Source organism: Aphis gossypii, unplaced genomic scaffold, assembly GCF_020184175.1.
Source record: "Aphis gossypii isolate Hap1 unplaced genomic scaffold, ASM2018417v2 Contig00779, whole genome shotgun sequence".
Classification (NCBI taxonomy): Eukaryota; Metazoa; Arthropoda; class Insecta; order Hemiptera; family Aphididae; genus Aphis; species Aphis gossypii.
The window spans coordinates 2,643-29,870 of NW_026083279.1; the positions used below are offsets into that span (position 1 = coordinate 2,643).

The 27,228-nt window shown below is 30.9% G+C and overlaps 2 protein-coding genes and 1 long non-coding RNA gene across 3 annotated transcripts; 2 read left to right on the forward strand and 1 right to left on the reverse strand.

Annotated features, from left to right (window-relative positions):
• Nucleotides 1-7,372: 7,372 nt before the first annotated feature.
• LOC126555288 (uncharacterized) lies at nt 7,373-8,084 on the forward strand. The gene is made up of 3 exons (XR_007606802.1): nt 7,373-7,491; nt 7,570-7,712; nt 7,798-8,084. It is a non-coding gene; the product is annotated as an uncharacterized LOC126555288 (long non-coding RNA).
• Nucleotides 8,085-11,838: 3,754 nt separating this feature from the next.
• LOC126555285 (zinc finger MYM-type protein 1-like) lies at nt 11,839-13,815 on the reverse strand. Its single transcript, XM_050210227.1, has 4 exons — nt 13,803-13,815; nt 13,634-13,736; nt 12,395-12,966; nt 11,839-12,083 (listed from the first exon to the last, which is right to left on the reverse strand). Exons 1-4 carry the CDS (start codon nt 13,813-13,815, stop codon nt 11,839-11,841), a joined length of 933 nt encoding a protein of 310 aa, XP_050066184.1.
• A 3,000-nt stretch (nt 13,816-16,815) lies between these two features.
• LOC126555286 (zinc finger MYM-type protein 1-like) lies at nt 16,816-17,634 on the forward strand. Its single transcript, XM_050210228.1, has one exon. It carries the CDS (start codon nt 16,816-16,818, stop codon nt 17,632-17,634), a length of 819 nt encoding a protein of 272 aa, XP_050066185.1.
• Nucleotides 17,635-27,228: the final 9,594 nt, after the last annotated feature.

Here is a 27,228-nt window from a genome sequence, read left to right on the forward strand (position 1 = left end):
AAAAAATTTTTATGAGTGTTTGAAATTTAAATTTTTACAAAAACCGTGTTAAATAACAGTTTAGCCTCAAACGATTTTTGATATTTGTTATTATTCAAAAAGTATAAGTCGTAGATACTTGAAAATTTTACCAGTTATTAAGATTCGCGTTTTCTTTACGTGATTTAAATTTCAAATATTTTGACTTTTTTGAGCTATTTATAGACAACTGAAATTTTCAATTTTTCTGAAAAAATATTTTTGAAGTGTCGATAAAATTTTTTTGGCCCTATCAAAATACTTGAAAATTTAATACAAAGTTCCTCATATGTTATTCTTATAGTGATTAAAAAATTATAAGAATACATAATCACAATTTTTTTTTATTAGCATTTGAAGTTCAAATATTGACAAAAATTCGTCAAAACCATGAATATTTGCAAATTATTTTGTAGGTATATTTCATAAAAATTGTTGTATAAGTAGCTAAGAGTTGAAAATTTAATACAAGATTTTTCATAAGTTTAGCTTACAATATTATAAAAGAACTTAAATTTTGTTGTATTCAGGCCATTAAAACATAAACCCCCTTTTTCACCAACCACTAGAAATTATATCCTAGGCTGACAAATCATCTTCGTTCAGAATCGTTTTTCGTATACAATGATAACTATCATTGGATTCAAATTTAACACTCCTATAATATATAATAATGATCCATACGGCACCTAATGTACAGCAGAGCGGTACTCACTTGCCCGCTTTTTTTTTTAAATTAAGTTTTACAGTATAAAGATAAAAAAAAAAACCAAACATTTTAAACTAAATAACAAACATCACAGGTTTATCTTGTTTTAGCTGTTGCTGTGCCATATATATTCTTCCTTTTTTTTGAGTTCACTGAAAGCTTACTGTAGCATATGATCTTACCGTAAAAAAGTGTTTTACAATTCTTTCTTTAATATTACAGAATTTTAAACATGTAGGAAATTCAATAGATAAATCATTTATTTTTTTATTAATTAAGTTCTGAGAAGAGTAATGTATTATATATGTCTTATATTTAAAGAAGTTCACAATTACAAATTATCAAAAATAGTTCCATGCATGGATGTTTCAATCAACCTTTATTCAGTAAAGTAGTGTATGTCTTAATACTCTCGAACAGTTCATCATTAGGTGTATTTTGCTGTAAATTAATCTCACAATCTTTACAACAATGTTTTAACAACATATTAGTTGTACTTCCAGCTAGGTGGTATAAACTATTTAAGTCAATTTTATTTATGCATGTTAATATATGGTTAATAGTTTCTGTTTTAAATGCATCACTAGGAAGGTTACTAGAGTTATGTGTAAACATCTCACTAAAATTAATAATATTACTGGGAGTACTCTTATAACCAGGATTCTGGAAGAAATCTATAAGGTAAGTATCACTGTCCGTTACATAACTACTTCTTTTAACATCGGAAATAAATTGAGAAACTGAGATTATTTTTAAACTACTAAGACATTTGGTGGCTGTAGAAGTTGCTTCAGATTTACGGCGAATTTGAGAAAAAACATTTTCAATTGCGTCTTGGGTGAATCTATGACAAATCAAGAAATCAAAGCTACAATTGAATAGAGTTTCTGCAATATCTAACAAAGATAATGATGACATTATAAAACCAACATTTAACGGTTTCCATCCATTTCCAATAGTTAGGTTTTCAAATAAATTAATAACTTTTTCAAAAAAATCATACTCGTATTTAGATTCTTTAAAATTTTTAGTTATTGATGTTTTTTTTAGTTTTGAGGCTGTCAAAATGAACCATTCATCAGTTATTCGGATAAAATGTGCTGTAACTAAAGCATCTTGAGGTAAAGTTCCTAACTTGACAGCTAATTCAAGAGCAACTGCAGTCTTTAATGAAAAAATATAAAAGCTGCTCCAACGTTCATTTTTTGAAAATTATTTGGGAAGATATCTTCACGTTTCAAGTGATGTAAAGATCTAAGTTCTTTTCCTCCATCAATTTCTTCTGTCCACAATTTAATAACATAAGACCCTTTGACTATTTGAGAAGGAAGATTATTTATGTCACAGTAAGTTGTGGGTAAAACTATATCCCCTTTTAGTGTGGCACTTTTTAAATTTTTATTAAATGACATACATCAGGAGTAATGAAAATATAATGCCCATTTTAAAAGAACTTATTTTCTCTAATACCATCTTTTTTTTTATATATACCCAAAACTGTCCAAAGCGCTAGATTGCTATTACCCATATCCAATAATAATGATAATACTTTAATACTACAACTCTCAAAAAATTAATACATTCAAAAATAAAATTTTTGAAATATTCATTATCAACAGCACCATCTGTCACATGAGCACCTATAATTGTTTCCAAGTATGTCTAACACCTCTTATTAAGACCACAAGTAGTTTGTTCCCTACTTTGGTAGAATTTCCGATGGTTCCAAACATTTCACGGCGATTTTTATCATAACTTATGTTTGGGCTGATTTCCTTTTCATCCACTGACATACAACAAACTTTATCACTTTCTTCCATACAGGAAACTTTATGTTTGAGTGGGTCAAGTAAATCAGTAAACACTCCAAAACTTAATTTAAACTGACGTAGTCTTCTTGTTAACGTGCTATAAGCAGGTAATGGATATTTTGTTTCTATAAGATAATCATAACCGTGTACACCTAAGGCAAAACTCATTTTTAAACCCTTAACAATAGTCTTGGTTGCCCACTTTCTAGGAGGTTCATTTATAGCCATAATTTGGTCATCACAAAGGAAAGTATTTAATAATTCATTACTTTTTTGAACTTCATTCTTTAGGTGTTTAATTTCCAGCTGAGCTAACTTCTTTTCTTCTTCAATTTTATCAATTTGTTGAATTTCTATTTTCATCCGGTCATTTTCATCTTTAAGACGCCTTATTTCTGCTCTCGTTTTTTCAAGTTCTTCCTGTGAAGCAAAAGAAAACATTGAAAAACTACATCTATGTATTAATATAAATATTATATTATAATATTCAGTTTATATAGAAAGAACATCGTACGACGTGTGTTGTTTTAAAAATATCTAACTTTCTTAAAAACAATATATCCTATCCTCTTAATTATGTATGTAAGCCCATAATTTAAATTAGCACATTTTTACCTATAACCCTAACAATTAACATTTACTTATTAAAATTACATAAACCAACATGCATCAAGTATTTAAGCTGCAAAATAATAAATATTTTAACTATAATTTATATGACTTACTATTGGATCCATCACCAAACATTGCTCACTCAAGCAACTAACCGGCTCAAAATTTTCTCCGCCGATGGTTGTATTACTTTGTATACTTGTACTAAAATACAAAAAAAAAAATAAATTTAAGTAAAAAATAACTTAAATTTAAACTTACTTTAGCCTGTGACAACCTTTTTCAACCAATGAACCTTTTTTTAGATTTTCACTGTTATAATTGCGTGTTATCTGTAAAATAAATAAAAACCACAAAATTGAAGAATTTAAATTAATTTATTACATAATATAGATTAAAATAACTACTATTCATAATCATTACATATTTTTATATATAAATTATGTTATAAAGCATTTTTCATTAAAATAAATTTGTTTTAATAATTAATTATGATATGCCTTATACAAAGATTTTCTTTCAGTTTCCAACAAGAGAGGTGCATTTGGTACATCAAATAATGTTGGTAAAGCATTTGGTTTGAGTTTTTTTACACCATCAAAACGATGTGTTTCGAATTGTCCTTCTTCGAAGTGAATCTTTTGGAATATGCAAAAAATATAAAATAATAAATAATAACTATGGTTTAAAGAAAACGACAAAAAATATTAAAATTACTAAATTGTATTAATAAATTATGATTAAGTCTTCTTAACTATACTTACTTCACATAACTCAGACGAATTTGTAGGCTTCCATTTGTCACGGTGACAATTTTGTAACCAAGTTTTTAGTCTTTCAAGATTTCTTGGAAACCGAAAAAGACGAAAACCTTTATTACGTGTATTGGAACAGTTTACTGCTGTACAACCACCCATTTTTTATACCCAGAACTTTATAGTTTCACACACAATATAAAACTTACATAATACTATATTAATATAATATGACCATGACAAAATCTATTTTGTCATGAATATGACTATTGACTAGCTAACTTGAGTACCTATGTCCTATAATATTTAAAATTTTTCGTTTATGACGTTCAGTAGAATGGCCTGAATCTATTATCACTATGTATCAATTGTAGAAAAATGGCAGACGATCATACCCAAATTTATAGTGCCTTACCCAGACAGGCCTCCACTGTATAATATTAGATAATTATATCTGTCAGTTGTAACATAAAATTTAATATGGATGATGGTCTAAAATTATTCATTATATTTATAAATTATTTAAATTATTTTGTTATTTCACCCCTTCAACATATAGCTGTTATAATATATAACAGACTAGGTATAGGTATTATATGTATACACCTATAATATATAGTTGCCCAGACAAGGACAATTAATTATGTTATATGAATGTATTATTTCGAATTGTAGATATTATAGTTATACGGCTGTAATGATTTGCTTGATTCGAAGCATATTTTGATTAAAGCTTATTTTATATGGAGACCTGAAGGTGTTGGGTTTCGGTATATACTCTCGATGAGTGGATAACCGCATGATGCTCTCATCGTTATTCGAACGGTGTAACATATTTCGATTTTGTTTACAATTATTTATTGAAAACTGCAATGTTTTATTTTTTCCTAAGGGTGGTGACACGGATGACGTTGCCGATAGTATTATAATTTACTAAAAAATGTCTACAAAAAAATTTATAATAGATAGATACACACATATAAATGGGATAATTGTTTTAACTGCATACTATGTTCTCAAGCATTATAATTGAAGTTAACTGCATTTGTCGGTTAAATTAACTGCAATAGAGCTTTGATCTAATTATAATATTTCGACTACTTGAAGATATTGAAATAACACATTAAAATAGTTAATTCGAGAATCCAGGTTATTTAATTTAACATGTTTGGAGGATTAAAATGACTACAAGTTAATGAGTTATTCTGAATTATTTTTACTCTTAAAATAAATGTCAATAAATGATGCGCCGGAATTATTCATACGAACATATTGTAGTCAACTACTCCGACTCGCATACCTAGCCTCGAGAGGGTGACCAGAAATAATAGTTATGTATATATGTAGAACAATTTTGTTATGATTGCGCGTTGCGCAAAATACGTATAATAATAATATAAGCTATATAGAATATTATAATAATACAGAATAAAATAATTAATATACGGGCGCCCAAAGTAATAAAATAATATGTATAAAAAAATGATAATAATAATAATATTATGATCGATTGATCAATACGTAAATACAATAAATAATATATGATAATACAAAATGATAATATAAATTGATATTGATATCACCTGGTATTGATAATAGAACTGATATGAGCTGCGATGTTGCCAACAGGGCGTCCGAACACGATGATGATATGATTATAGCAATATATGATAATGACGTAAGCCGATGGGTTATCAAGTGGGAAGTCCCCATGTTGACAACTTTCTCACTGACGAATACACCAATATACATATACGCACTTCAAATAGTATAAAATAGTACGGCACACGGTAGTCGGATCAATGACAATAAAATAATAATATTAGAATGGCAACTTACGCCACACGACCGACACGCAAGTATTATGGCACCGTGAATCGCGGAATTGATGCGGACGCTAAAGGGCCGCGCGAGTAACGTCGGCACACACGCACGAATACAAAATAATGTTCAATGACGTGATGGACGACAAATCACCAATACACTGGTAACGAAAAACGTAGTGGCATATGGTTAGCGATCGAAAAAAAGGGCGCGGATCAGCTAACTGGCACACGACGCACGTAAAAATGGCCGGCGCGTATATTTGCACGTACTAGGGCAAAACGGCGTATATGAAATTGCGAGACGAGAGCAACTCGTGGACTGGGTAGTATACGTTCAGTATTATGTCGCAAAGGTCAAAAGCCATATCAGCGATTACGACGATGGCAATGACGAAGGTCGCCGAAGCTTGTCGTGATCTCGCTGGACTTTGACCCGGCTCATCTTCGGCGCGATAGTATGAAGTTCAAACATTCTCCCCCCATGGGAAGCTCAGGCTCCCATAGAAATTGAACGGATTTGGTGGAGTGGACTGGAACAGCGGCTTGAGATGGTGTGTTACCGGGGTGATGTCATTCATCATTTCGTTTTTACAAAACCAAAATAATAATAATAATAATACTTATAATAAAATACACGTTGGTTGCAAATTACAAATAATGCACAATGTAGTGAAAACATATAAAAAATAACTAAATAAAGAACATAGTATTAAATAATATAAATATAGTTAGACGCGAAGTCAGATAGTTACTACAAAAAAAATCTCGTTCTGAAACAACTTATATGATTTTGTGAGTAGGGATTCAATTAATGAGCACCTTACTGGGGATGATTTAAACTAGGACGCTATTGTGCGGGTAAAACTACTTTTGGTACTATTTTGGTAACTGGTAGAGTGATTTCACCCTGGCTCGTCAACAATCGCACAACCATCGTTGCCAGGTAGTACTTCGAGGATACCGGGAGACGCCTAACCTAACCTAACGTCCGAGACGCCATGTCAACGGCGGGGATTGGTTGTCGATGACCACTACCATATCGTTGACTCGTACGTTTGGGGCCTCGGTAGTCCATTTGGGCCTCCTATGAAGCGACACAAGGTATTTAGATGACCAACGTCGCCAAAATGACTGATGATATTGGTCGAGCAGCTTCCAACATTGAGTTAGATTGATGCGTGACTCGAACGGTACTCGAGGCGGAACAGCCAATAGAAGTTGCCCAATTAAAAAATGTCCCGGAGATAAATAATCAAGATCAGCTGGATCGGTGGTCAGTGGCGTCAGTGGTCTCGAATTGAGTACAGCTTCGACGTGAGTGAGTAGAGTCGTAAATTCCACGTATGTGAGTACATGTGATCAAGTTAATTTGGCTAAAGAATGGCTTATAACTGATGGGTTGATTGCTTCATTTGATGACATTTTGAAAAACTGGAGGATCACATTTGAATTAAGAAACAGTGAAATTACTAATTCAATAAATAATTGCAATTTGTCAGATTTTTTTGAATCTTGACCAATACTTCAAAGTCCAAGAGATTATGAATTGGTTTGTACCTATCTAATTCATTTATTTAATTTTTAGGTGGAAATAGATTTTAGACTAAAGTACCCAAATGATAAGTCATATAATTTTAGTCATTTCATAAATAATTGGACTAAGTTTACAAAAGCTATTTTGAATATTCATGGAAGTTCAATCAAAGATAAATATGCCAAATACTTATTATCTCAATATGATGCTGCTCAATTGATGAAAGGTATAAATATTTTATTAATTTAAATTTTATTATTGAATAATATTTTGAAATACTTTTATAACATATTATTCTTTAAAGATTATAGGACTTGTAATATCCTGAAACTATTACTATTACCATATTTTATCCCGACTAAGACTCAAATTAAGGGTAATAACAAAAATAAATCATGGAAATCATCTCATGAAGAGTCTGCTGCAGCATTTGTAACTCATATTACTGTTAGTAATACAAAAATTGTAAGACTTTGTAGCTATTTGGTTATTCTTAAATTAATTTAGTTTAAAAATTATGTTATTATTTCAGAATTGATCTAATTTAGAAGAGGATATAACTAGGAGACGTTTGAAATATGCTGAATATGGGTCTACAATACAGCCATTTATTATATTAGTGGGGAATGATATATCTTCCATCAATACATGCTACATTAGAGTAAATGACCAGCTATGGAAAATACAATGTCCTTTACGTGCTATTAATATTTGTTTTAAGACATATTTTACTTTTAATTGCTCACACCCAAGAGAATGTTATGAGACTTAGTTACTTTTACAAAATCATGTTTTTAATTTGGTAACTGATTTTGATAAACAAACGGCCATAACCATTAATATTTCAAACAAATTAAAATCTTTAGTTTAGTAATTTTTCATTTTAACTACAGTTTACTGATAATATTGTCCATTTAATATTTTTATTTTGTTGGTTGATTTATTTGTTAGTGTTGTAATTGTTTATACTATTAAAAGTGTTATTGTAATAGGTACGTATTATTAAAATAATAATTAATAAATTCAAAATTCAAAATGTATAACTGTTATTTATGCTCTATAAAAAACCTAATATCAGTTAATGAATTAATTTTACATTTACAGATTTTTCATAATCTAAATAATTATTCTTTATTCATATGCAATCAAAACTCGTGTGTAAGAAATTTCAGAGGAATTGGTAAGTTTAGAAAACATTTAAACAAAGAACATACAACTTCTACCTTAACATTAAATTTAAATCTTAATGAAGTAACAATTCCAAATGTTGAAATCGATTCTACTTCATCTAAATCTATTTTGTTAAATTCTGAATCTTTAATCTCTCATACTGAAATTGAAAATAAGATCAATAATTCATTTGAGAATATTGTAACTAATAATGTAGTAAGTTTCATAGCTGATTTATACTCTAATCCAAGTATGACTGAAACTTTATTACAAACAATTGTTACAGGCACTAATGAACTTATATCTAATGGAATTATGTGCCATTTAAAAAGTAAAATTGAACCTCTTTTAAACAAGTGTACTTCGGAACAAATCCAAGAAATAGATAAACTATTCAACGTGTTAGTTAATCCATTTACCAAACTTGATACTAAATTCCTTAGAATGAAATATCTTGAAGAAAATAATTTATATGTTAAACCAAAATCTGTAGTCGTGGGATATACTAAAGAAAAAAAAATTGAAACTGGTATAGAGCGTTTGTTAATGGTACCAATAGGACATTTAATATCTTTAAAAACAAATCTTAAATCTTTTTTTGAATTACCTGGTGTATTGGATATAGCACTAAATTATTTAAAAAAGCTCAATGAAATCAAATTTGCTTTCATCATACTTGAATGGTTCTTCGTGGAAATATATATATTCCAAATTTCTTGATAAAATAGTGTTTCCCCTTTTTTTATATTATGATGATGCAGAAATGGGTAATCCTCTAGGATCCCATTCAGGAGTTCATAAAATGGGTTGTGTTTATTACTCTGTTGCTGCTCTCCCTTCTGAATATCTTTCATCTTTAAATAATATTTTTGTAGCGTTTTTATTTCATTCTGCTGATCTGTCTTCGATCAAAAATCAATAAAAAAAAAATGTTTGCAGCCTTAATAAAAGAACTAATTAATATTCAAGAAAACGGTATTCTACTTTCTACTAATGTAACAATTTAATTTACTTTGGGACTTGTTTTAGGAGATAATCTAGGTCTCAATTCGATTTTAGGGTTTATTGAAAGTTTTTCAGCAAACTTTTATTGCCGGACGTTATTTACCAAAATCTGACCTACAAAATTTGTTGAAAGAATCAAAATTAATTATGAAGATCATATTAATCAGGCTAATGTTTCAATTTTGTTTGACAATTCTGTTAACAATCGTTACAAACTGTTATAAAAGAACGTTGTATTTTTAATGAAGTACCTAATTATCATGTAGTTGAAAATAAAGTTTGTGACTTCATGCATGATATTCCAGAAGGAGTAGCTTGCTATGATATGGCAGTCATCATTAATAGTCTAATTCAAGCAAAATATTTCACTTTGGATGAACTTAATAGTCGTATACAACTTTTTGAATATGGGGTGACAGAACAAAAAAATTCTCCACCTAGTATTAGTCAGCGCAATTGAAACAATGGAAGTATAATAATGTCAGCATCAGAGATGCTATGTTTCATTAGATATTTCGGTCTTATTATTGGAGAATTAGTTCCTTTAAAAACTGAGGTTTGGTATTTATATATTTCATTGCAAAAAATAGTTGATTTGTGCTGTGCTAGAACTATTCAACCAGAATGTTCAGTTCAGTTAGATGCTTTGGTTGCGAAACATAATAGATTATACCTTAAGTATTCCAATAGCAAATTAAAACCTAAACATCATAATATATTAACTCATTATGGTAGACTTCTATTAAAAAATGGCCCAATTATTTTAACTTCTTCTATACGCTTTGAAGCTAACATAAAGTTTTGAAATCAATTGCTAATTCTATCTCATGTAGAATTAATCTTGGTTATACTATAGCCCATAAATTGCAAATGCAAAATGTTAGTCGTCTACTTACACAAACTGGTTTAGTGGCAGATTTAAATGTAGGAAAAAGTCAAGATATTTCATATTATAAAGAATTGTTTAAATCATTTGATGGTGTAATACCACAAGAGATAATTAATTTTTCTTATGTAGTACCTTGGCGTGAATATAAAGGTATTTATTATAAACCTGGGATGATTTTAACCCTGGGTGTTAATTTAGATGAATCTTTTTTTGGAGAAGTAAAAAAGATAATTATTGGTCAGTCTAAAATTCCATATTTTTTAGTTACAACAATACAGTCTGTAGGGTTTGACCGCCACTTTCACGCTTATGAAGTATTACCTTATAACAATAATAACAAATTATGGGATATTATATTATCAATTACCTGATGTTATTCCTTCAGTAACTTGAGTTTTAGGCAATGGTAAATTGTATGTTACATTAAGATATAAGTTGAAGTGTTTTTAATTTTGAAGTTGTTCTCAATGTTTGTTTTATTTAAATCTAATTGCATAAAAAAGTATGCAATGAAAGATACCTAACTGTTTTATTATATTATTATTTTATATTATCTATTATATTATTATTATATTAAGCTTGTTGTTTGTTTTTTTATTTTAAATAGGTATTAAATTAAATTAATTGTTTTATCTGCATTTATTTATTTATAATTTAGACAAGTGTTTCATCACACGTTCGTTTTATATTCTGTATTCGTGTTGCTATAACAAAATAATTTAAGGAATTTATTAAAATATATTCAGAGGCAATTCTTATTCGTTTTATTTTACCTCATTAGCATGGGCGAATATCAAACCATATCAGACGGTTGAAGAATCTAAAAATATATGTTTCTATGGATCAGACAAAAATGTTAAGTTCTTAAATGTGATCAATTATCTACCTATGTTCATTAGTTACATTAGATTATTTCTTCAAAATCTGTTTCTTCAGTTAGTTCATTTTATATTGTTAATAATGCTAATGCAGAATACCTTTCTTAGCTCATAGTTGATATAAGATAATTTTTTACTCTTTTTAAAACAGAAAATGAACGCTCAACTGAACAGTTGGTAGATGACATTGACAAAAAAATACGTAGTGCAACTTCTGCATATAGATACAAAATTAAAAAATTATTACTTCTTATCCATAACATGAGTTGTTGAATTGTCTTAGGATTGTTATCTGTGGTTTCTATACTCTTTATGTGTCCTTGTAGCTGAACTACTTCACTAGCTAAGTTTACATTTAAGTCGTTTGGATAAACTCCACACAATTCTTTGGCACATTGACAATTTTTTTCAGTAGAATATTGAGTTATATTATGAAAAAATGAAAATTTTTTTGCTAAATTATCATATACAGACTTTCTTTTTTGTAACTCACATAGTAAATTATCAAGAATAACATAATATGTCTTTATTATAAAACTTTCTCGGCCAACTAAAGTCACTTCATTAGATCTATTTTCACCATGTTGTAATTTTCATTTTATTTTCCGTTTTTCATTTTCTTCATAGATACTCAGTCCAGATAATTTTTTAGCAGAATTTTCATAGTAACTGATTGCATATAATGTATTACAGAATCATATAGTTGAACAACAGTGATTAAATCAGTTGAAACCGATTGCAATGTTTTACTAGTTTTGTTCAACACTTCTAGAATGTCACCCCAAAATACAGCCATAAGAGCACATTCAAAACGATTTAATTTTTTTAATATTCCTTTTGCTTCACAGCGTAAAGATGGTTTTTGATAATGTTCCTCTGAAAATGTTTTCAACACTCCAACAACTAAATCCCAATTTTTAGTAAGAGATCTACAAGCATCATCCCGAGCCGACTATCGAGTCTCAGATAACCCTTTCAATGTTACCTTTGCATTTAACATTTCCCAACGTTGAGTTGATGCAGAAAAAAAACAGTATACTGTTTGTAACAATTCAAAAAATGACGAGCTTCTTCACAGCAACTTGCAGCACAACTACCAACCAAATTTAAAGAGTGAGCTGCACAAGGAGCATACTCAGCCAGTGGATTAACTTGTTTGATTCATGTTTGTAGGCCTGAGTAGGTACCAGACATATTGCTGGCATTATCATAAGATTGTCCTCTCATGTTAGCTAAATCAATGTTAAATAAAGCCAGAGTAGTCAACACATCATCAGCTAATTTTTCAGACTTATGTCCAGTGTTTTCTAAGAAACACAAGAACCTTTCTTTAGGATGCCCATCTAAAACATATCTTTGTACAAATGATAATTGGTCGGAATTTGAAATATCAGGCGTCGAATCAACTACTACAGAAAAATACTTGGCTGTTTGAACTTCTTTTATAATATTTTCCAAGACTTTATCACTCATTAAAGTTATAAATTGTTCATATGTATGAAATGATAAGCATGTAGTTGACCCTTTTCCTTTATTCCCATATTTAGAAATGTGAGAAGCTAAAAATGGATCAAAATGTGCTATTAATTCCATTGACATTAAAAAGTTTCCATTGTGTGAGCTTCCAATTTTGTCTGAGTCACTTCTAAATTCCAATCCTCTTATTGCCAAGCTTTTAACCACTACAAAAACTCTCTTCAAAACATTTTTCCAATAATGAACTTCATCATTAATTTGGTCCAATAATCCACTGTCAATCCTATTTGTTAATGTTCCTCGATTTTTTAGAGTCAATGTATTTGATTTGTGAACTGGAGATTACTCGTGTGATGAAATTCTATTACCCGCTCTTTTCCAATCCGAAAATCCAGTAGTAGCAAAAGCAGAATTTGCTCCAAATAATTTGCAAGTGATACAAAAAATAGCACCTGTACTTTGAGAGTATACAAGGTAATCTCTTTGAATTTTTTCACCATTGATAACAACTGTATAAAAAAAATTGGCTGAACAGTACCTAAAATGAACTTGTTTTTTCCCTCGAATAACATTATTATAGATTCTTATTGAATTTGAAAAATCTAATTCTTTAATATTTTGTGATATTCCACATGTAGATATTGTGTCTCTTATAACATCATTAATTATCCATAGTGCAATCATTACTATTAAAAATTAAAACATAAAACTTGGTTAATAATTGTAATTAAAAAAATCTCAGCAACAAAATTAATTAATTAATTAATTAAAATTCAATCCTAACATAAGTTTCTGAATTTTCTAAATTATTTTACTACATAATTTCATTTGTTAATTATTTGTTTTAAAAATAAATATCTGTACTAAACATAGGATTACCTCATAAACATACTTTATTATAGTAATTCATAATAATTGTTTTAATTAAAATATGAAATCATGTAATTTACCTGGGTGCCTTAAACTGATCAACATTCACCAATATATTATCATTGTTTGCCTCTAACAAAATATTTTCTCCATCATTAGAATTATTAGAATTCTCAAGCACTGCTAAATAAGCAAAATCAATATAAATATTTTTAATTGGCATTGAAAAAATAAAATGACATGAAATACTTGGGTTATACATTGGTATCACATTATTAACTACATCCACTCCATCAACAGTTATCGACTGTGTCACTTGATCTTCAGTCACATTACTAACATTTTTAGCTGAAAAAAATGTATATTATGAGTACTCGGGGAAGGTAATTTATAATATTAGGTATGTTCCCAACTTATATTTCGCTCATACAATATGAATTAAAAGTATTTGCTTAATAACATTAAACAATAAAAGAGTAAAGACCTAGTTATTAATTCATAATTATTAGTTATTAGTAAGGCTAGGGACTTCATTCCCTAAAAAACCTTTGATTATGTATGCATTTATGTCTTTAAAAATTACCAAATATGCTATTAAAATATGCACTAAAAAAAATAATTAACAGTATTTAATAAAAACCTTTTTATTTTAATATGTAGATATAATTAATAAAATTTTAATTTAGAGTAAAAAAACTTGTCATAATAAATAATTGATATTCTTCTACCTTCTAACACCTAAGTTCTAGTCTAAAATAAAAAATAAATACTTTTTAAAAAACATTTTTAAATTGAATATATTTTTATATTATTTAATAATTATTATAATATATGTAATATTGTTTGTATAAAATATTTATTTAATTATAAAACTACCATTTTCATATTAAAAATGCTCAAACATGCACTTATAATTAAAAAATGTTCAAATATGCAAAATATGTAACTATAAATTTTAAATATGAACTCGTATTACCATGAAACAAATTTCTATATTACTTTGCTCTTTTGAATGATTTTTGAAAAAAAAAAGCTCCTAGAAGTCCCTAGCCCTAGATTAGTATTATTAATCAATTACTTACTCGAATCAGTAGTAACACTAGCTCCAGAATTAAAAAGTTGAAACAGAAAAAAAATGTTTAATATTTTTAGTCTTGACAATAACATCAGCAATTTGTCTAGCCTTTTCTTTGGATTTTAACCGGTATCCAGCTCCACTAAGTTTTTTACGATTCATAACTTTCGTAACCGTAAATGGAAAAAACTTAAATTTGACCGCGTATTGTTTATTAAAATAATAAATATACGTATATCTGTCACCAATTCACCAACAGATCTAAACATGTAATGGTAGGATGCACGCGATTCGGCTATGCCGAAATATTTAACTGCATTTGTCAGGTATCAAAGCGATAACATAATAATATTAAATTGTATAAGTTTAAAATGTTTTTGTTCTAATTTGGTAAATAATATCAAATACCGAGAACCACTGCGTTGTTTACATGATATAGGCACAGCCGCGGCTGTGCAACGCTCATCGTTATCGTACATTCAAAAAGTCTAATCTATTAATAGATATAATAATATTTAATAATATTAAATTATTAAATAATAATTATCAAAATAATTTTTCCAATGAATGTATTGAAGACTGAAGTATAAATAAAAACATTTTTTTTTTTTTTTTTGTTATTAGATACGCCATAATATTTATTTTCAATATAAAATTTCCGCCCCCCTCCCTAATAAGCTAAAGAACTTGCCGCCCCGGGAAACAAGGGACACTTGCCCCCCCCCCTCAAATACGGCCCTGTTTATACCAACATTTCTTACAGTCAGACTGGTCAGTTTCTAGTGTTGACGGCTTCTCTACTTGTGCTGAGTTTGACTGCTTTCTTCAATTTTTTAGATTATTCGATTTATCACCATACATTTTTTGAACATTTTTCTCTTCAACTTATCCTCCATTATCAGTTAATGAATGCTGCTGATATCGAGCCAATTCTGCAGATTTACAATGATCTATAGTTTTCTCAAGACTAAGATCTGGTGCCCTTGGGAGTCTTTCTTGTAGACCCAAGTCTTTGACACTCAGTACTAGCCTGATTCGTACCATATTCTCTTCCAGATTACCTAACTCACAGCGTTTGGCTAGATTGCGTATGTCTCTTAAAGATTTTTCAAACGCTTCCCCTTCTTCCTGATAACGACGAAAAAATTTTTCAATTATTACGTTACCCTTAGGTTCATAATACTGTTGTATTTCATGGATATTTTTTTAACACAGCCAGGATTATTATCACTAGTAATATTGATAGATTCTAAAAACTCATATGTCTCATCCAGTGGCGGTTTTGGGGGTGAGGCAAGTGAGGCGCCGCCTCACTTGTAATTTTCAAGAAAATAAATAATAGTTGTTTCCTTATATTGGCATTTGGTACTATTTTGAACTTTAAAATTTTAATTGTACATATGAGTTTTTAATTTTAATTTATATATTTAAGACATTAAATGCTTTAGAATTTAAGTTTAATGAACAACGATATTGAATATTATTTGTTTGTAGTTTGTACAGAACTTGTTACAATGCACGAAAGGCTGTAGCGTCGCTGTACGTAATTTATGAGCTATTATAGCCGTTTCCATTTAATATTGAGCCTGGCGCTGCCACCGCTAAAGCGCTGAGATCGACAGAGCCTCTGTCACAGAGGCGAGAGACGACGGTCGGCGTCGCCTAAGTTTGTGCATGCGAGGTTCGTCTACGCACACACATGTAAGCTCGTAAAATAGTGTGAATAGCGCATGCGCAGACTACCGCCAGAGGCGACTAAAATCAACCGCACAACGATATTATGTACGTTTGCTGCCGCCCGCCGGGCACATAAATTGTATACAGCCGTGATACTTGCTAGGTGGGGGGCTGCGGCAGCGAGTAGCTTACTGTTATCACTGATGCACGGTCGTCGCAGTATCGCATGTTGTCTATTGGTCTATTAATTATTATCTAATAACTATTATCTATAGAATAGTTTTTATTTTGTTGTTCGACGTTTATCTGTTCTGTGTTCATCAAGTCGTAAGAAGTCGTGTAGAGTGTAATATTGTAAACTGATATACTGTCTAGTGTCTAGTGATTATTCTTCATTTCAAACATTGCAGTATTAGTGTATTACACTTATTTACACGTGTTTTAGACTTGAATCAAGTTAAAAGTGCTGTATTTAGATAATTTAGTTAAGAAGTATTATCAATATTAAAAATGAATCCTGTGTATGACCCTGTTGTTCAACTATTAGGAACGCCATTTCGGCGTTGGACAACTAATGACAAAAATGAATTGCTAAAGCTTGGTAAACCGATTCCCCAGTTGTGTTGTCAATCAAGAGATAAGAAAGGTGGTAAAATGTATAGTAGAGCGTTTAATCCTAAATGGTACGATATGCATACTTGGCTTTGTGGAAGCCAATATAAACAGGCATTGTATTGTTGGCCGTGTTTACTTTTAAGTATGACAAAATCTGTTTGGACTACAACGGGTTATGCCGATTTAAAAAATTTATCACGCAGTGTTAAACTTCATGAATCTGCTAGAGAACATATTCATTGTATGGTAGGATTAAAACATCTTGAAAATAATAGAGTAACTATTGTAGACGCTTTGACTGAACATGGTTATTTGTTTAAAAAAAAATATAACGAAAATGTTCGGCTTAACCGACTTTTTATGGAACATCTAATTGATATTGTGTTATTTTTGGGTAGACAGGAACTGGCCTTTCGAGGTCATAACGAAAGTTCAAGTTCCTTGAATAAAGGAAATTTTAAAGAACTTTTTGATATGCACATTATTAGGTGTTCATTGGAGATTCAAAACCATTATAAAGCGATAAAAAATATATTTTCAGGATTGTCAAATACAATACAAAATGATTTGATAACATGTATTTCAGATCACATAAAAAATATGGTAAGAACTGAAATCAAGGAGTGTATGTTTTATTCTGTCCAAGTTGATGATACGACAGATATTTCGCAAAAGAACACAATGTTCAATTATACTAAGATATATGACAAATAAATCTGAATTAGTAGAAAGGTTTCTTGGTTTCTATAATGTTAGCGAGGATCGCACTGCCGAGGGTCTTTTTAACACGTTAAATTCTGTATTATTAGAACTTGATATGGAAAAAAAATTAATTGGTCAGTGTTATGATGGTGCGAGTGTCATGGCCGGTCATGTAAATGGTTTACAAGCTAAAGTTAAAGAGGTTGCTCCTAATGCGTTGTTTACACACTGCTTAGCACATCGTTTAAACTTGGTGCTACAGCACGGCTGCAGTGCTAATACACAGTGTCGCATTTTTTTTGCTAACATGACTGGAATTTCTGCTTTTTTTCATAATTCTACGTCACGTACGAATGTTGTAGATGCTATAGTTGGGAAACGCATACCACAATTTGTTCAGACGAGATGGGCTTCTCGCTCAAAAATTTTGAACTTAGTTGTAGACAAGTGGGACGAATTTAAAAAGGTTTTTGAACATATTATAAAAGATTCAAATTCATCATCTGAATCGATTTGTGGTTCAATTGGGCATTTGAACAATTTAAAAAAATTTGAATTCGCTTTTTTAGCTCAAACATTTAACAGTATATTTTTACTCACTGACAATTTGTTTAATACACTTCAAAATAAGTCATTTGATATGGAATATTGTATGCGACAAATAAATATAGTTTATGATCTCGTTAGTAAAAAGAGAAATGAATCTGAGTTTTTAAAACTATTTAACAATGCGATAGCGTTAACAAAACGCCCTAAGGCAACAAGAAATATGTCTAATTTTGAATTTAATTATAAAATATTATATTATGAAATACTAGACAATATTTTACTTCAGATAACGACGAGATTTCAAAATACTGATAAATTGATATTTTTACAATTGGCCGATGTTTCAAAATTTAAATACTATTCTACAAATTTTCCTGTAAATGCATTTGAAAATCTGCGAGAATCTTATTCTGACATATTTATTGATAATAACAAATTAAAAGTAGAGTTAGAAGTATTGTACAGCGATGAAAAATATCAAGATTTACATCATGTTTATGATTTAGTAAAAATATTTGAGAGTAGTGGATTAAAAGTAATTTTACCTGAAGTATATAAATTATTTTCTTTAATATTAACAATACCATCAACAAGCGTATCGGTGGAAAGGAGTTTCTCTTGTCTAAAACGTATAAAAACATATTTGCGCAACAGTATTTCCCAAAATCGATTGAGTTCTCTTGCTATAATTTCAATTGAAAAGGAGTTAGTTGACCAACTTAAACATACTGGAGCGTTTTATGATGAAGTCATAAATATGTATGCGAATAAAAAAAATAGAAATATTGATTTACGATATAAATCATAAAAACATAATATTAGGTATATTATATACTATATTATAATATGTGAAATCATATATTTTGTAAATAATGTGTTATTCAATGAAATGTAATGTATATTGTATACGTTTAATTATCAAAGGTTTAAGTCAGGTTATTAATTTTTTTTTAGTTTTACGTATCATATTACACCTATATATTTCGTTTATTAATTATAATGTAGGTATTTATGTTTTAAATCAAATTACAACTAAAAGACTAGTAGGTAATATATTATATTTTTATTTTTTATTTGTATTTTATGTTTGTAAGATATTGTAAATATATGTTAGGAGGGGTGTATGGAAAAACCTCTACGTGGTACATACTAGGCAACAGTAGTGATCTAATCTTAACTGGCTAATCTTTCCGTTCCATTATGATAATTTATAAGTTATAGTATAAGTCTTATACTATTTAAAGAATACATTAGCATATTTTATTCCTGTGTTAGAATAATAGGGTATTTACTATTTAATATTTTTCCGCCTCATGTAAAATTACTTGTCAAAACCGCCACTGGTCTCATCACCAATTACACTTAAAAGTATTGCAACTTTGAGTTTATCTGACTTTTCATCTAAGTCATTGGCCAATAAATATAGTTGAAATTTTGACTTAAATAACCTTAAATTACGAATTACCATACTTGGTTCACTAATATCTAGAGGCGACGGAGCAGGAACTACTTGACCATTCGACTGCGCCATGTTTTATATTCTACACTAATATACTATTTATTATAGACTTGTTATTTTATTTATTATTCAACACTGATACATATTATAATTATATATCTTTTGTATTAATTTACACTTAACATGTGCTTCAGTCTTACAAAACACTGACTAGTGGCTATATGTATGAGAAATTATATGATTATATAATACAATCACGATGTAGATAAGATAAGGTGATACCACTCGTAAATATTCCGGATGCCAATTTGGACGGCAGTTTGATAGTACCGCAGGAGCACGATAGGTAGCGCCACCATTCACCGGGAGGTCTGTTTTTCCTTTTTGTCACATATAAAATCATGAGATTTAAATAGGATTTAGGATTTTCTTTATAAAATAACGCAAGATTTTGAAGTTAAAACTTACCTAGTGTTGAACCTGACTCACTGACTGATTATTGTTTTATAATTTATACTTCAATATGTTTATTGAGTAAGAAATATTTTCAATAATTAAAATAATGGAATGGGAATATCTATTCCTACTATTCTTTCCTGTTTCCTACCTACTATTTACATTTCACTAATATTTATATTTATCAATAAGTCAGTCAGGAGTCATTACAAATTAAATTAGTAACATTAAAATATATCAATAATTTATTAACTAATAATTAATAAACATTTTTTTACATGTTTCTTGTATAATTATTAAAATAATGAAAAACTAACAATTATTAAGTAAGTATAAATAGTTATCTAAAAATAAAATTATAATGTGTAAGTAAAATGTAGTATTATAAAATTAAAAATATTCTTTTTTATAGGTCACATCATTATTATATATATTATAATTTTGATTCCTTGGCTAGATTTTAATTAAAATTATAAACTAACTAAATTATAAAACTAGTAAGTCCTCAGGAGTATCATTATTAAATATATTTAATTCATTTATATTTTTTCATTTTTCCTGAATTTTGTGGTCGTAATTTTGGTGCTGGACGTTTTGCAATAGTTTTGGTCAAATATTTCGGAAAACCCCGAAAAATTGTTGAAACTGCCTCTGATTTTAAAATTGGAGTAGTTCTTTCTAATTTTTCTACTACACCTTCACTTATTATAAACTCATCATATTTAATGATACTGTCAGGGTCAAAATATAGAGAACTACGTGGTCTTTTTGTGTTAATTTTCCATCATCTGTAGGAATACTGTTATTCCAAACTTCTCGAGTTTTATCATCCTATGACAATCCTATGATTTATAATTTATATTAAATGATTTTATCAACACAATAATAAGTATAATTTATTGGTATATTAATATTATTGTATACCTATTTTAAATGGAAATCTGTATGAATTCAATTTATAAAAATCTATATAAGTAGTAACATAGCAACACACACATATTTAGAAGGACCAATAAATTATCAAGTTGAAAAATAAATAAAATTTAAATACCTTTGGTGAACTAAATAATGTTGTGGTTTTTTCATCACTCAATTTTAATTTTTTTGACTCACTAGCATAACCTGTTTTACACCCAGGTACATAACATTTTTTCGGCATTGTTAAATTATTTTTATTTTCACAACTGAATATAGAAACAAGGTTTCAAACTTTAATGTTGTTTAAAATCATCAAAGTTATGGTAAGTTATCTTATCTAATCCATGAATCATGATCATTCAATTGCTTTGTAACTAATTTTAATGCTAGTATTTACAAATAAATAAACTAATATTAGAAAATTGTATTTATTTATTTAAATTAATGTTCAACAACAGCATTTATACCTATTTAACATAATAGCTTATTAGCTTGTTTTATACCTATAGAATAATACTATATTCCACCTATTTTATATTCATATTATAAACATAATATTTATATTTAAATATATTTTTAAATATCTAATAATATATTTTCGTATAATAACTTAAAATAAAATAGGCCTCCGGGCGAATAGTGGCGTACTCTGTTGAGAGATTTCCGAACTCCTGGTTTGCCGTACATTTTGGCATCCATTTATTTACATTATGAGATAGGGAAGTTGTCACGTAGCACAATATAATAATAGTAATAACAGAAAAACAAATAAAAGAAAAAAACAACAAATGTAGATAAGATATTAAGGGAAAATTACTATAATAAAATAATAGAAAAGAAGTTCTGCTTTTTTCTACTTTTTTTTTATTTATAATAATATAATAATGAGAATATAATATGTAATAATCAAATCGCAAGTGCGAAGGCACAGCTCGCAAAACTAAATACAATACGAGTAACCTAAACTCAAAAAAGAAACAAAAGTATACGTGCATATATATAATGTTATATATATAAGTCGTGGCAAGTACGGTCTGCGTAGGCGGCGGACGGAGACGAGTCGTAAACTCGTAACGCGCGGTTAAAAACAGACAAACGCCGCCGTCGCTCTCGGCGGTCGTCACCAACGTCGCGGGAGCTTCGAGGCTCATCGCCGACTCAGAAACTGGTTCGATTAATCGCTCAGGCGTCCCGATTGATTATCAAACGAGTGGTGATACCTAGGCAAGGGGGTCTAGCGGGTGAGATCGCGGTATTCGTGCGACACGACCGTGTCAACTCTCCCCCCCCAAGCTGATAGACACCTTTGTCTAGAGCCGTGCGGTGCCATCGGGTGCCCCGGGCACCTACAGTTGCGATGGGGGAACTGGCGATTACCGCCCAGTTTCCCACTTGCCAGGACTATTCCCTACAGGGCCTCGATATCGACAACGATGTCGTCACCGCCCACCTCCATTGGTTCGTGTGACACGAACGCTGGAGGGGGGGCCTGACAAGCATCCTCGTCCACGGTCGGGGTCCCCTCCTGGGGAATAGCGTCCACTGGAGTTTCCGGCTGCTGTTCCTGGATCGGCGCTGGAGGCGGTGGCTGTGTCCGTGGTAGAACGCTTGGCGGCTGGGCCCGCGGTTGGACAGCCGTCGGCTGCGTCCGTGGTCGGGCAGTTGGCGGCTGTGTCCGCGTTCGGGCGGTTGGCGGCTGTGCCCGTGGTTGGGCAGTTGCCGGCTGTGGCCGCGGCTGGACGGTCGGCGGCCTCCTGGGACGTCTGTGCACCGGTGGTAGGGCACTGGCCAGCGCTGGTCCCTGTGCTGCACGTGCCGGTGGTGGTTGGCGTGCCGGTCGCGGTTGTGGCTTTGCCGTTGTCGCCTTCCGGACCGTCCGCTGTGTGTGGCGGACTGGCCCCGGTATGGGCCGACGGTCCGTCGGTGCCGGTGGACTCGCCGGTGCAGCCCTCGCGTGCTCGCGTCACCCGCGCTCATACGCCGCCCACAGACGAGGGTCTCCCCGTAGCTCCGCCATGTCCACGTCGCCGATCTGCTGGACCGATAGTCCCTGCGGTGCGTTCGGAGGGAACCCTGCTCCCAGCCCGATCAGCGTCGCCCTGGTCTGCCGCAAGATGTCGAGTTGGGAGGTGGTCTGCCACACCAAGTCCTCCAAACTCGACCGCATATGGCCTCGGCTCGGCCGCCACCGGCTGTCCCGGCCCGCCAGATGTTCCTCACCTTCGCGTGACATCTATATGGGGATAGTATAAAAACATAAAAAACAATAATCGAGGTTAATGGTGGTACCCCCACGCAGGTTCCGGTGAGCTACCGTAATAGCACCTTTTTTTTTTTTTTTTTTGTTTTCACACAACTTGGCTGATTACGGAACGAGTATCACTTCGTGTACGCGGGTTTCAAACTGAAGACGTGCACCTAACCCCTTTCCCCAGTTTTTCTTAAAGTATGACGGGACCCGTCAACTTCGCGGCAAACACCCCGCGGGGAAACCCTGATCGGCTTTGGAGAGTGGGTGTGCCTTAACGAAAGCCTGGTCCCCGGCGGCAAACGCTCGCCGGTTCTCCTTTGATTTCTCGGCAACCGTAATGATGTCCGATGTTGCCGGAACCCGCGGAGTACTATCGGACTTCACGATTAGTGCCCAATCTCCCGGACTTTTGGTTTCGTGTCCAAACACCGAAACTGACGGTGAAACGCCGGTCCTGTCGTTCTTCCGGTTGCGCAATGTAAACAGAACCGCGGAGAGTTTCTGGTCCCACGAACGATGACTATCGTTCACCAATAGTGCCCGAAGGCCCTTTTTCAGCTCCTGATTACACCTTTCTACCGGATTGGCCCTCGGGTGGTATACTGGGGTAGTCCAACCCAGTAGTATAAATATGGGGCGTCTGGCTCCATTTTTCAGCGAAGATGAAAAAAGTTTGAGGGGGTATGGTCCCCTTGCTGTGTAAGAAATTCCCGCTGTAAAATGGAGTCAGACGCCCCATGGTTTTTCTGAAAAAACGTGGGGCGTCTGGCTCCATTTTAAAGCGGGGAATTTTTTACTAGGTAAGTAATTCTCCTTTCCACACGTTATTTGATTTGATTTCACATGCACTTCAATTTTTTTAATATAATCAGTTTAGTATATAACTATACATGCACAAGTAATATACTTAGTTTATAAATATGCGTTGAAACGATCATATCTGTGTAAATAGCATCTGTGTTTCACGTTTATTTAAGTTATTACATTTATTTCAATTCGTGATTAATTTAAAACATTTAGTTTGTTACTAACGGTTGAACAATTAAGTCGTGTTATATTTTTTTTATTATTTCTCTGGTAAATTAGCTTATTGATTAGTTTTTTTTTAAGTATTTATCTTGATATACATCTTAATTAAGTCTAGTTATATTTTTTTTATTATTTCTCTGGTAAATTAGCTTATTGATTTGTTTTTTTAAAGTATTTATCTTGAGCTTTATTGAAACCGTGAATTTACAGAAATTTTCCAACGATTTTCCATCTTTAGTTTATTTAGTGCGAAATAATTCATATCCAATACATTCAGATTATACCACATTTATATCAAGATTAAAAACATATAACTCATATCCATCTACTTCATGTCAAAATAAATATTCGTTATCTGAATCTGGTTTAAAATATACCGGTGTAGGTGATAAAGTTGAATGTTTTTTCTGTGGACTTGTCTTACAAAAATGGTCAAACGATGAAATACCATGGGTCGAACACGCAAAATGGAATCCTAAATGTATTTTTGAATTACTATGTAAAGGAAATGAGTTGATAGAAAATGTAAAAAACGAATATGTAAAAGCTAGCCATGTTTATGATTGTAAGTCTATATGATTGTAGTTTACTTTGATGTTTCTTATTACTTTTATAATTTATTTGTATTTCAAAATAAATATTGAATTAATCAACTTAAATGTGTTAATATTTGATTTTATACCTCGTGAACTTATTGTCAAGTAAGATAACGCGTCTAATTATAATTAAATATATTAAATTTAAAAAAATTGCAGTTTTGGGTTCGACAGATCAGGTAAGTAATTCTCCCTTCCACACGTTATTTGATTTGATTTCACGTTCACTTCAATTTTTTTAATGTAATCAGTTTAGTATATAACCACACATGTACATTGTACAAGTAGGTAATACACTTAGTTTATAAATATGTGTTGTAACGATCATATATGTATAAATAACATCTGTGTTTTACGTTTATTTCAGTTATTACATTTATTTCTATTCGTTTTTAAAAATTATCATCAGAAATCGTCTATATCAAAAGATCACGTCGTCATACAATATGATTCCATCAATTGTTGTCGCAAAATCAATATTCAGTATTAGACCTTTTAACAAGAAAAGTGTAACGGTTGGATTTTTGGTTAATAAAACGATTTCTGTTATTGTAATACTAGAATGTAATGTTACTAAAAAATTGTTAACCTTCGATTTACTTCAGTGGTGTACACTAATGTGTGATAGCAATTATAGTTCAATAACTAATAATCTACATACTAATTGTAAACGCGTGAAAATAACTGATAACATATATTATTCAGTCAATTGAAATCAGTTAACTATTAAATTGCATGTTAATGATCATTTTATTACCTTATCATATACTGATTTACATCGTTTAAAACAATTACAACAATGTATCGATTCACATATTGTAGAAAAGCAGAAAAAGTTGGTTTCATATCAGTCAACTTTTGATACCGTATATTCATTAATTAGAGCAGACATCAATATTCTACCATCATCTTGTCAGCGATATGATTTTACTAATCAGTATATTCAAAATTTTGACTTTAGCATGTGTTGTATACAGAACGATTTTTGTTTTATAAATGAAATACTTCAATTCCACAATAATTCACTATCAGATATGATATTATATGATTTAATGACGATTTAAAATAAAATTTGTATTGAACTTTATACCATTATAATTGTTATAATTACTCTAAGAATTGATTTCAATATTATAGTAAAAAAATAAGATTAATTAATTTTATCAATTTTAATAATTTTATTAAATGTTATAATTTATATTATCAATAAATAGTTTTCACATTATAATATATTTGCATTTTATTTTTTGCTGTTTAACACGTGTGTGAAGTTGGGTGACCAAAGCTAGGTGACTGTTTTTCAGACAAATAGTGATAAGAAACCTTGTATGTGTTGCTGCATTATGTTTAATTCCAGGCGCCAAACATTTATATTGCCATTTCTAAGTTACTTCACCGTTATAAAACACAAGATAGCATAGCTATGTTGCTAATTTTTATAGCACAGTAAATTGCCAGGTGTTCCCCGTGGAGTCGCCAGTGGCTTTAAAGGAGGGCCGATATGTTCAATTGATAATATATATATAAGTATAACACTTTTGACCCACCTACATATCCTACATATAAACCTACATAGTACATATCCGGATAATTGTTTTTCGTAGGACGCGTATCGGGTAGTCGTGCGTAGTTTTTAATTTTTTTCGTCGAGTTCCGGGAGAGTCGAAGAACTTAACCTACATACGTGGAAAGCCACGAAAATTTCCCATCAGACGTATACAGTATGTCCCAAAAGTCCCTTATCACTAACTACTACGTACTCTACGTATCGTATATCTTAATATCTCCATGTAAAATCACTATATTTAAACGCGTTTTTTTTTACAGTACTAAGTATGAAAATTCTGATTGAATGGCATAAAATTCATTTTTTTTTTTTTAATTCAAAAATTTTCAAAAAATTTTTTTACGCATTTAAGAATTTAAAATTTTTAAGATAGCCATTTTGTTGAACATATTTTTTAAAACAGTTCAAAAAAAATAAATACTAAAATTAAATAAAAATTGACCAAGTTAGAGCAAGTTATATTTTTGAATAATTGGTAAAAAAATCAATTATTGTTTCACATTTCAATAATGAAATATCTAATTTCAACACACGACAATACTTTTGCATTCCTAATTAAAGTTTTGATTTGAATAGAAATAAAAATAGCCGTGTTATATCGTTTGCTGAACAGTGAAACTGGTTACCTATTTTTAAGTATTTTAATTATCATGAGTGAACCTAAAGTTACGGTATTGGACATAATCTTATAGTTATAATTAATGCGATTTATAATAATAATACCTACGCGTATCGCAATTTGGTGGTAAATTATAATTAAAATTATTATCTTGTGTTCTTT

Bases quoted from the DNA above. Each gene is read 5' to 3' on its own strand.
- LOC126555286 (XM_050210228.1), top strand. From the start codon at position 16,816: ATGAATCCTGTGTATGACCCTGTTGTTCAACTATTAGGAACGCCATTT.
- LOC126555285 (XM_050210227.1), bottom strand. The intron at 12,967-13,633 runs GTAAATTACATG...ATTAACAAATAG, and splicing joins GATCAGTTTAAGGCACCCAG to GATTGACAGTGGATTATTGG. The intron at 12,084-12,394 runs GTACCTACTCAG...AAACATTTTCAG, and splicing joins TAATGCCAGCAATATGTCTG to AGGAACATTATCAAAAACCA.